The sequence below is a fragment of the Aptenodytes forsteri genome, unplaced genomic scaffold (genome assembly GCF_000699145.1).
Source record: "Aptenodytes forsteri isolate BGI_AS27 unplaced genomic scaffold, ASM69914v1 Scaffold32, whole genome shotgun sequence".
NCBI lineage: Eukaryota > Metazoa > Chordata > Aves > Sphenisciformes > Spheniscidae > Aptenodytes > Aptenodytes forsteri.
In genome coordinates, this window is record NW_008795138.1 from 1,797,614 (window position 1) to 1,810,372 (window position 12,759).

The following is a 12,759-nucleotide window of genomic DNA, read 5'->3' on the forward strand; positions in this document are numbered from 1 at the left end:
GAGAAGAGAAGGCTTTGGGGAGACCTTATTGCAGCCTATCAGTACTGAAAGGGGGCTTATGAAAAAGATGGCGGCAAACATTTTAGCAGGGCTTGTTGTGACAGGACAAGGGGGAATGGCTTCAAACTAAAGGGGGGGTAGATTTAGACTAGATATAAGGAAGAAATTTTTTATGCTGCGGGTGGTGAAACACTGGCACAGGTTGCCCAGAGAGGTGGTGGATGCCCCATCCCTGGAAACCTTCAAGGTGAGGTTGGACGGGGCTCTGAGCAACCTGCTCTAGTTGAAGATGTCCCTGCCCACGGCAGGGGGGGTGGACTGGATGACCTTTAGAGGTTCCTTCCAACCCAAACTATTCTATGATTCTGTGATTCATTTAAGCACAAATCCTGTTTTAAAAGATACTATACAAAAATGAGGATAATTTGTGCTAAATGAATGGGATTCTGATTAGCCTTTAATAACTTTGGTAAGCTAGTTAGTGAAAAACAAAACAAACCAGGAAAAAATATTATCGGGGTTTTATTGAAATTACTGACAAAAAGGATTATGTGGCTGGTGACCTGTTCTTCTCAATTTACCCCCTCGGCATCCCAACACTGGGAGATGCATGGGCTCAACTTCATGCCCTCCTAATCACTTTTTCCTTCTTTGCCTTCCACATGTAAACCACATGTAGGTTTGAGTTTACACATAATTTTCCAGGACATACGGTCATCTCAGAATGTTCATATAATTTTTAGTGTTTTAACTTACAAATACAGAAAGACCACCTTTGTGAGCAACAAAAGGGGCATATACCTTCATTACCGTCACAGAACTGTGAAGAAAATCTTTTCACTCTCAAGACACACAAAAGCATCAGCAATCCTGCACTCTAATGTGTATTTTTGAGGCTGGAAGTTGAAGTGTATTTTAAAAGGAGAAGGGTGAAACTCAGAAAATAATTTCTCATCTCATTTCTAGCCATTTAATATCTTTACAGAAATTATACCAATATCTTACATGCAATGGTAATACTCAAGTATTTAACATATCTTCGGCACCAGCTAGCAGTCAGAGGGAGCTCAAGACAATACAGTGCGATATGCCAGCTCTCCGTAGATGTGCCAAAAGACAGGAACATCTCACACAACAAATATGAAATAGGCTCCTCTGTCAAGTAGGAATATCCTAATACGACACGTTGCTCTCATACTCTGCTATCGTGCCTTGCCAAAGATGGAATTTGTCCAAGGGATTGATTTCAAAAAGACAGTAACATTGTACTAACTCCAGAAATGAAACAAAAGAAGGAGCCAACACATCAAATATGAAAGGGAGAGCCAACAAGTCTCTGGGGAAAAAGTTAACATAAACAAGATACTGAGCTATTCTGTACCTGCAGGATTGTTCAAACTTTGGAAGAGACTAAAAAGTGAAAAAGGCAGTAAAAGTGAAACCTAAAGCAAAATTAACATTTAGATATGCATTTGTAATATGAAAAACAAAACAAAACAAAACTTGTGAGGCAGTCTTTCCTATTGCAACAAAAATAATAACTAGGCAGTTTAGGAGCAAAAACAGCTGAAAGCAATACTAACACCAGTGAATGCTGAATGGCTGTTGCACAAAGTGCACTGACATTTTACTTCCCAGTTACCTCTGTGAGGTACCTGGTATTGAACGGTGCAAAGTGCAGAATACAATATATCAACAAAAAAACATTTACAAAGAGAAAGGAAAATAAACGTTTTCAAAGTGAGTCTTTAAGAGTGTGTTACTGAAGAGTGTATCCAGCTAAAACCTTCAGTATCTGAGACTGTTAAATGCTGTACTTTTGAGAATTCACTCATTCCATGAGAAAGAATTGTATTTCAGTCATCAACAGAGTCATCAGAATGTTTACTTCATTAAATTTATACAGCAGTTTGAACTATTCTAAGAGGCAGAGGGATTTTAACTATTAGATGATTATCATAACACTAAAGAAGGCACAATCTTGATATCAGTGATCAAAGGGAAGCACAGCTACAAGTGCCACATCTTGCATATGAATAATTTAAAAACATGGTTCTTTGTATGTGCAGATGAGGACTCAGGTAATGTATTCCATCACCATTTCCAATATGTACTCGAACAGCTCTTACGAAAACACCTATTATTTTGCCCGTGCTGCGGTACATTGATAAAAGCTTTAAAAAACACAGCTGGAAAGTTTAGTTGTTAGTATGACAAATCAGTGTCAAAACAAAATCTCACCTCACTATTTTTGTAACCTTTTTGAGCTAGGTAAATGGGTAGATGATGTCATGGTGAAACACAGAGCTTACCACACCTTAATAATGACCAGTAGTAAAGGAAAAATTAGATTGTCACCTACATTTAATGTCTTACGAAGTAGTGGCCTCTATTCACTTAAAGGTTGTAGGCATCACTTCCATTAGTGACAGTTTTCAGCCCTTTGTGGAGAAAGTAAATACTATTCCATGTATATCAGCTAGGAGTCCAGTGGTATAGCAGTATAAGATGGGATGCCTTCCAAATAAGTTCAGGCACATCTTTTGCTGCACCTAGAAATAGGAAATCATTTATCCTAATAGAAGCATTTAGATTTCCAGTATAGTCAATAGAGTGGCAGGGGCCTCTGGAGATCTCCAGAGAGAGATTTGATCTGCCTAATTTAGACAGACAGGCAGACATAGGGGTATGGCAGGATTTCCTAAAATTAGGAAGTCTTTATTTCACCTGTACATACGAGCTCCAAGTAATGTCTATTATTTTCAAAAGCAGTATCTTTTTGAGACTGTCTTCTGGAAGAAGAAATACATTGAAATGACCAAGGTCTAATCATCTGTAATCACAGCACCAAAATATCATACTTACTTCATAACCTCAGTATTTGCACTTGCAGGAAAGACGAATGAATTGCGTTTTTAAATTATAAGGGGAGAAAGAAAAATAATTACCATTATTATTGCTGCCATATGCAACTGACTTTGCTTATCATGATTGCCTATTACAGTCGTAGTTGCAGATTGCAGTACGTAAGAGACTATGCACTGAACCCATTATTTGCCTGCTGTGAAGATAAATGAATGAAGAAGAGCCCATCATTTAAAACTCTCCAAAACACTAGTCTGTACAAGTAAGGATTTTTACAAAAGAAGGTGCCTTTGTCAAGCCATTTTCAGCACTGACTGGTTCAGCAGAGTTCATGTTAGTTCCTCTAATTGCACTTTGTTGCTGTGAATATGAACCTGTGGAGTCCAGAGCACAGGTTATAGCAGTCAGGGTCCGATGGAATCAAAAAGTTCTATTGATTTTTGGTAAATCCACTATTTACAGAAAAAGAAGGAGGATTTCTGTGAGCCCCTCACAAAGAAGTACCCAGAAACCACAGCCTGCTGGGAAGAGAGACTCTCCCTTATGCAACAGGTTTGGTTTCAGTGGTTTAAAGTTTTTAATAGAATAGAACCTAGAAAACAGAGTATGTTTAAGCACTGTATGTTTACATCTTTTAAAGACAATTCTTTGCTTGGGATTTTTATGCGCTTCTATACCTACCTTGCAAGAAAAGAGGAGATAATAGAGGACATCTGTTCTTTTCTGCATGCAGGGCAGAATGCTCCTTGATCTGTTTTCTTATGTACATATTAAAGATGAGCAGGAAGGGATCTTTAAGATATCTGTTCTTTTTTTGCTACTTCATAATATTTAGTCATTTGTACAATAAGTATGTACAGTCTGATTTTCTGAGAGCTCACTGGGCCCTCCCTTAAATGGGCTTTCCCTTTACATCTCACAATATTCACTTCCTTCTTGCCCTCATTCTGGGATTCTTGAAAGTAAGAGGGGAAATTTAGTGTAATTGGTGAGAAAAGGGGTCATCTGCTTTGATGACAAAGAAGAAAGAAGGTTTCAGAAAACAATGAAGCTTTCTAACAGAGTTTTTCTACCCTGGATTTACTAGAGAGAATTACTTTTTCTGGTCTGGAAGGACAAAATGTAATCAGGATATATTTCTCAATCTGACTTAAATTATGTATTCTAAATGCAAAACTGGTGATCCTCTTCAAATTAGTCCTTCTATAGTTTAATCATCTTTTTTTTTTTTAAACATTAGAAAATAATATATAATCATAAAATTAGATTTTTTGTTTTAAGAGCTCCCCAAATGTTTGTATGTATCTTCACTAGTTCCTGGCTGTCTGAACTGTACCTAAGATCTCTTAAATAAAAACAGTCATTTCAGAGAAATTAAAAGCCAACCAACCAAAAAAAAATCCTAAGTACTTCAGCCCAGCCCAGATACCAGCAAAAGCAAAAGGCTTCATTTTCAAGTAGACTTCAAGTTTGTTTATGGTTTGATGATCATGTGGTCCAACATAGCCGTTGAAAAAGCAGAAGGTAGCATTATAAGAAGATCCAGTGTATATGCTAAATATTTCTCCTTAGAAAATGATACATGTCTAGCTTGTGTGTTCAAACTGACAACCTCTTGGAAAGGGCTCAGAAACATGACACAAGGGTGAAATCCTTCAGACCAGACACCTAACTGCAAGTGTCTACAATGTAGATGCCAACATGTGGGCAATGTACTGAAACTCCTTTTATATCGTGCAAGACTAAAGAACTACTGTTCTTCTTATCCTGAAGCATACATTTACATATGGCCAAATGAACAGCTCTCTAAGGTCCATGACTAGATCTATATGTAAGGGAAGCTTAAACACCTAAATGCAGGTGTCTGATTAAAGAACTGAACTCCACCTCTGCTGCAAACAAATGACACAGGTTATCATGGATAAGTTACATTTCAGTGCATTTCACCATTTTCACTGTGAGAAGTACCAGAAGCAAAGCTTCTGATTTTTCATCTTGTATTGATATTTACAAAGTGGTAGAGACTATTCAGTCCTGAAGGCCTTGGTACCATGACAGGCTGTACAAGCAATAGAAAATCAACCTATACTTACCACTGATACACAGAGCTCTGACTGTGGCTGAGAAGGAAGGACCATATCCTAACATGACATCATGAGATGGAGAGAAATGCTACTTCAATATCCTGCATCTTGAAATGTTTAAAAGCTGATGTGAAAAGTCATATAAACCTGAATTACCACTCGTTTCCTTTCTCCTAATACAGAAAGCAAATGGCTACATAGAAAACACAACTAAATAACAAAAATGTACTTGTTTAGCAAGCAAGGTTACAGCAACATGGAATTTATATAAAAATATACATAATTGCCTACACAAATAGCAAGTTATATATCACCCTGCCAATCTGTGTCACCTTAAAGCTAAATTAAAGCATATAAACTTTTACAGATTTCAGGAATGATTAGTTCTGAAAAACAGGACAATTTTTTTTTTTTTCTACTAAATTAGCTATTTAAACATTTGCAGTGCAGTAATACTGCAATATTACGGTAATAGAGTGCTGGACTTAAGTATGACTCTGTCTATCTCAGAGGCAGCACCAAAATCCATTAAGATCCCCTTATTTAATCTGTCCATCATAAGCTTAATATGTGATTCATTCTTTTCATATCACAAAGGACAAAAAGGTGATCTTTTGTATTTAAATCTCTAATTTACACTCCCCATCCTCCTTTCCCAAGCAGTAAATGATAGAGAAGAAAGCTTTTTCTGCAGTTTCTCCAGCCCTTTTATCTGAGGAAAAGCAGTCGTATGTTGGGTCTCTAAGGAATTTGATGCTCTCTTTATCCCCTGACCCTATTTCCATACTCAGAGCTGCAAGAAAGGAAACTATCCCATAGAAAGATAACATATTTGGAGGTTAGTTAGACTTGCAGTATGTAAATTATATGTCCTTCTCCCCAAGACCCACTCTAGCCTTTTGGGACAAGGGCAAATAAGCTCTCAAAATGAAATGTCTTATAATGGAATTGCTCTATTCCACTCTTTTAGATCCTCACTCAAGGAGGAAACAACACAACTCCTAGTCTCTAGAGGAAAACAACACAATAAACTATACAGTGCAGATTTAATATCAAAGAAGAAGGGTATTCCTGATAGATGAAAGACCTTGAGACTTACCCAGTAAGATTGCAATGTTTTTCTTTGCACAGTAATTTGTAGTTCTTAATTAAGTCATAGCATGTCTTCGGAGGGAAAATTGTATTCATTTTCTCACCATTGCAGTCACCATTTTAATAAAGAAAGAAAGACAAAAGCATGCTGAACCTGGAGGGCTACAAAAGATATTTCTTTTAAGGAGGAAGGAATAATGATTGCCTTTGAGCTTCAATCTGGATGCCACTTCTCCCAGAAAACAACCCTATTGATGGAAAAGAAATTTTTCTGTTTTTTTCTATTTCACCACTCTTTGTTTTGTTGTCAGAGAAGAGTTATTTTTCACAAATAGAGAAATAAGAACCAAGAGAGTTTATCATGAAGGTATCAGTAATGTTAGAATGGCTTGCCTATTTCAACTCCAGAAACCATTTGGGAAACTGTATTTAAAAGCTACCAAGAAGATAGAAAAACAAAATTAAAGCAATTCCTTAGATGAAACTAAATGCAATAGGCAAGGAAGAGTCACCTAGTATCTCTAATTCTCATGTTTGGGGAATGAGGTAGAGAAGGGGAGTGGAGACCATAAAGGTGCCAAGCTTGCATGCCAGCCCTAGGTAGCCTCTCCTTTTACCAGTGCAGATGAGAGGACACTGGGTTAGATGGGTCACTGACAAGAAATGCCGGTAGAACATTTCTTATCACTGAGTCTTCAGATCGGAGTGGAAACTTATATTTTTAAACTGAAATACAGACTTGTCAGCACAATAACTTGGTTTCAGTAGAATCAGGTTTTTGTCCTGTAGTTCTGTCTATCTGTGCATATAGATACAGCACGTAACAAAAGAAAATTGTAATCCTTTAAACATGTTTTAATATGATTGTGCAGAACATATTGGAATTGAATGCCTTGTAAGCCTTAAATTTAGTAACTCACAGATATGTACATCAGGTAATGAACACCAACTCCTTTGGCAAGCATGTTATTCTTGTTCAAACTTCCCAGTTTTTCTATCTGGCATCTAAATTTAAAACCTCGCAGCAAGACTAGTTAAGAAAGAACCTAGATTTAGTAAAGAGGGAAGAGGGAAATTATGTTTTATTGTTTTTTTAAACATATGTACCCAGTTAATATCCCTAAATTATACTGTTTGAGCTTCTGTACATTTACTGCAATGCCGACCTGTGGTACTCATAGGTACAAATGGCCCAGCTGCCAGAGTCTTACTTCCTACACTCATCTACCATACGCAAACCTTTTAACTAAATCATTTTTAATAATTGAAGTGAGACCTCTGTAGCGAGAGTAAGTAGTATTTCGGTGTTGACGTGCACTGAGCAGTAATTTGAATTAGCAATTAACCTTTAATGTACAGTAAATTCTTTCACTACTAGAGTGGTCTTTAGTACTATACTATATCTATAGGTAAAAGCAGCTTACCTGAATAACGTGTTTCAGCTTGTCAATAATTTGACTTATTACAGGATCTGTTCCCTTCACTTTTACTTCTGGATTTGCAGACTGAGCTCTGATTCCACTGCCAACCACACGATGAGTATAGCTAGTTTAACACACAAACACACACACAAAAATGTTTTAGTAAGTTATTCTACTCTCTGAGAGTCATCTTCTAGTTCGTATTAACTCTCATGGCACCAACATTCCACTTTAACCAGATGCATTAATTTTGTGCACATATTTTTCACAGAAAAGAAATACAGCATAATATAATTACTACATTCCACAAAGTTGTATTATTTATTATAGCTTTAATTTTACTACAAGCTTTAACAAGAAAAGAGTTATCTACATTTTGAAGCAAGAAACATTCAGCCCTATGCATGTTTTTTTGTGTGTGCAAAGACTGTCCTCCATTTTGGTTTTGCTAAATACACATATTTTTCACAGAAAAGAAATACAGCATAATATAATTACTACATTCCACAAAGTTGTATTATTTATTATAGCTTTAATTTTACTACAAGCTTTAACAAGAAAAGAGTTATCTACATTTTGAAGCAAGAAACATTCAGCCCTATGCATGTTTTTTTGTGTGTGCAAAGACTGTCCTCCATTTTGGTTTTGCTAAATACAAACTACACGGTGATTGCCTAAATGCATGACATTTCAGGTTTTTAAAACAAACTCCAGATTCTACACACACTGTATGTTCAGAACGACACCTGAAGTTTCCTAGTGTTTTTGTGAATGCACATGCAGATAGAATATTTATTGCAGGACAACAGCCAAATTGTGCATAAATTATTTAGCATTACATAACTGATATAAGTACAGAGTAGGCCAAAATTTACTTAATAGATATGTAAAAAACAAGCAACAGAAACCAGATATATGCTCATTCAAGAAAGAACTGCTATAGGAAGTAGAACATTGTTTCTAACATATCAAAACTCAAAATACAGAGACTAAAATTAAGCATCTAGCAGAATTCTGTGGCTTATTAAGACGCAATTCTTCATTCAACTTTCCATGTTATATGCAATACTCGTTATGCGAGAAAAACTGAATATCTACCTTCTCATCACAGATACTGTACATTATGCAAATACCCTCTGTATATTAAGTTTTGCCTGCATACTCTACAAGAGGATAGCTCTATATATCTCTGTCTCAAAAATATTTTGCCAGCTGTTACGCTGTAAGAAAAGGAAAGGAAAGAATCCTATCAGGAATGGAGTAAAGAAATGCCTAATTCCTGCCTATTAAATTTGCATATGAGCATAGACAACACAACATACTCAAATTTTGCAGAATCTGTTTTATGAAAAACATTGCAGGTCCTCTTAGCTCTGTGGAAAACCTTCCATGTACGCTAAACAACGAACACTGTTCATTAAAGCAAGGTTGCCACATAACAATGATATTTTGTCTTTGATCTTTGCTTAAATATCACCTTAAGTGAGATTGAAGATATTCCTAAGGAACCGTACACAGACCCAGATACTATTTGTAAAATGACATTGGCCATGCTCATAGACATAAATTAACCCAGTCATACAAAATTACTCTAAGTTTTCCATAGGTCCCAGAGAGCACAATTTGCCTTCTATATGTGTGACAAAAGTTAGTAGCTCCTCTAGGCATTACAAGAAGATACTTTTTGGACTACAAGTTCCTCAGAATGCTTCAGAAATGTACTAATTCTGAGGCTTAGCAGAATTTTTCCCGACTTCTAAGGTTTTAAGAGCCAGCAGTCTTTCATTGCTGAAGTCCTTTAAAACATTTGATTTCACGCAGTAAATACTAAAATTCTAGACCTTCTACATACAGCTCTGCATGTGTTATTTAGGGCAAATGTACTCTCTATTTCTTCTGCATGCAATCAAGTTCACTAGAAGCAGATATAATATCAAATTTAAATTCAATTATGTATCAAGATATCACAGCAATGATCACCTAGTCACAAGTTAAAGATTCCTGCTTTATTCATTCTTCATTTGAGAAAATAGTCAGCTGTATCCAATATCCAGGACACACTGTATCAGCTAAAGGTAAATACTAAAAATAATAAGCTCATTACTAAAAGCCATTATGGAACCCTTTACTGATTCACTAGCCATACTATTACTTGGAATAGATGTTAATGATGCACAGTCAGGACAGCAAGGCTTAATGTACTTAATGTAGTTCACTGGAACATGGTAATTGAAATAAGTTTAAAAAATCTTCATAGCACTGTTGAATACATTGAATATATGAATGGTTCATATTCTTCACAAAGTGGTATTTTGGTTTATAGCAGACAACTTTTTGTGCTGTCTTGTAGTGATGGGGCAATTTGCCAGCTTGTAGTGATGGGGTAAAGCTTTTTATAGGGGTATGTACAAAACCTGCAGCTTGCCTGCTAGACTTGGGGGAGCATTTAACAGAGCAATTTGAGTAGGGTCAACAAATCTTCTGGTAGCTTCTAAGGATAAAGAAAAAACCCAAACCTAAAAACCTTCTCCAAAGTTTTCCTCAAAAATCCTTCTTTCACAGTCATTTGTCTAAATCAAAATAGATAATTCAATATGGAATTCCTTCCTTCCTTCCCCTTTCTGGCTGAACAATACTGCACTCACTGGATGGACAACTGGTTTAACTCAACACACTGGTTTAATGCAGCACAGCAATTTCTCTTCGTACTACAACACTATTAAAAAAATCTTAAAGGTTATGGCTATCCCTTCTATACAGTGCTCCCATTTTCTGTTTCACAGCATGCAAAACCTATGTTCTCACTTTCTGTCACTCAGAATTCTTCAACTGACACCTTTTTTCAAATGCTGCAAACCCAACTATTACACATTTGTCTGTGAACTGCATAAATATGTGAAAAAGAATGGCCTTTCTCTTTTTTTAATTCAATTGACAATACTTATTTCTCTAACCATGCAGGAAGAAATAAACCATACAGAAGTTGAGCCTTGCATAGGTTACAATTTTGTTAATGTAGCTCATCTGGCAATTATCTGGCAATGACTCATTCAAGGCTGGCCATCATTTCTTTTTCAGCTATTTCCACAACGAAATCTACACCCTTGCACAGCTGGTATTTACTGTAGGACTAATTCCTTTCTTTCACCTGAGGGAAAGTTGCTGGGAAAGTAATACTGTCTTGTGAGTGGATCAGATATTAGGAGTTTCAATCCTGTCCACCGACCTCTTTAGAACTGTCATCCTCTAAATTCCTCTTCAGCTGTGGTTCATAAGGAATAATTGGATTTACTTACCAGTAAAAAGTGTTAGCAATTAATTTGGTTTTCTCTCTCCCACTCCTAGTCATTCTGTTATAGTCATTCTTTTCATATTCTCTCAAAGGCAAAATACCTGGAGGAGCTCTATTATCTAATATTAAAAATTCTTTCTAGGCAATTATTGATTCTCCTTTCTCACATAAAAAATATACCCTTTTTCTGATTTACACATTTTCAACATTGTCAACCCTGTGTGGCCCAATGGCTCTTTGCCATTTTGGGTTGGAAGTTTCAAATTATCCCAGAAACATGTCCAAAATCCATTTAAATGTTCTCTCAGTTCTCATGATTAAGGCAATTCCTATACAGAATTCAGATATTCTTACCCAGTAACACTGCCTGTAGCAAATCTCACTTAACTTTCACCTCTTCTGCCCACTTTGGTGAGAAAAAGCATCTCTGCACAGAAAGCAGATGTACAGTATGAGTGGGCATGCTCTAGTCTGGGAATATCCCTGTCCATTCTTCTGCCTGCCCTCGCAGCTTTGTAAAGAAACTGAAAATTTGGTAAGCATTTTCTTCTTTTACAGTCACTACCAGTCTACTTTTCCTTCCTTTCAGGAAGCAAATCCACTCAGTCACTTACCTGTCAAAGAACCTACTCACATTAGTTACCCAAATCACATCCATGCTGAGTGCTCAGAGGTGGGGTTTGCTTTTTCCAGTTGAGAGTGAGGAAGGGTAAGAAGCTGAAGCAGAGGTGACGTGCATCAAAGCAATGACAAGCAGCACACTAGTGCTTGATAATACCACAACTTTAAGTCTATTAGCATTGAACAACTATTAGATCATTAGGTACTGGTAGTAATAACTTACATATTACTTCTCCTTACTTGCTCTGAGCTGTTTAGCATCTTTGTTTCTACCTTCTTTCTCATTCCTGACCTTTCTCCCACCCGCAGCTCGCGTGATCCTTTCCAGAGATGACAGAAGAAGTGAATTTGTGATTCCCCCTGCTTCCCAGGCCTGTGGGCCTCCTCACCCACCACAACAACGTTCCCAAGCAGAACAGAGCACCTCTCCACCTAAAACCTTCATATATGCACTGGCTGCCCCCAAAAGAGTTCAAACCCTGTTCTGTGACCACTGACACATTTCAGCCTATCCTCCTGATATTTTTGTCTGTTACAGGCCACAGCAGACCCCAAATAGCACACAAGATTACATCCATAGAGAAAGCTTTGGGTCCAGGATTGGTATAATCACTACTCATTTCAAAGGATTCTGGTTTATCCTCAGGTCTACTAGATGTTTACCGCATTCCCCAGCCTGACTCTTAAAGGAGTTGCTACTTCTCTCCCTCTCTCCAGAAATTCTTATGCTTTTGAAGTGCTGGGTTATTCAAGCTTTGTAAAGTTTTTACTTCTTCAAGAGTTTTTAATTTTATATTCAGGGAGAATCCAATCTTGAAATTGATCCTCCAGGTTCTGGATGCCAGTTTTCACCCAGGAACATGCCTTATAAAGCATCACATATGGAAAATAAAGAGGTAAATGACAAAAATTAAGGTTCATTGGGATGGAACAAAAAGAATGCAATCCCATTTGGAAGAATGGTTTTCCCAAAATGTACTGGGTTTGCGTGGCAAGGTTTTGGTAGCAGGGGGGCTACAGGGGTGGCTTCTGTGAGAAGCTGCTATAATCTTCCCCTATATCTGATAGAGCCAATGCCAGCTGGCTCCAAGATGGACCCGCCACTTGGCCAAAGCTGAGCCAATCAGTGATGGTGGTAGCACCTCTGCAATAACATATTTAAGAAGGAGAAATAACTGCTTTACAAGAGCAGCTGGGAGAGAGGAGTGAGAATATGTGAGAGAAACAACTCTGCAGACACCAAGGTCAGTGAAGAAGGACGGGGAGGAGGTGCCTCAGGCACCAGAGCAGAGATTCCCCTGCAGCCCATGGTGAAGACCATGGTGAGGCAGGCCGTCCCCCTGCAGCCCGTGGAGGTCCATGGTGGAGCAGATATCCACCTGCA

The 12,759-nt window shown here is 37.4% G+C and overlaps 1 protein-coding gene across 1 annotated transcript in view; it reads right to left on the reverse strand.

The window, feature by feature from the left end:
• Nucleotides 1-12,759, reverse strand: part of GPC5 (glypican 5) — an 807,080-nt gene that overhangs the window by 537,021 nt on the left and 257,300 nt on the right. The window contains exon 5 of the mRNA XM_019471856.1: nt 7,466-7,586. Coding sequence (XP_019327401.1) covers nt 7,466-7,586 — 121 coding nt within the window. The remainder of the gene's footprint in view (nt 1-7,465; nt 7,587-12,759) is intronic.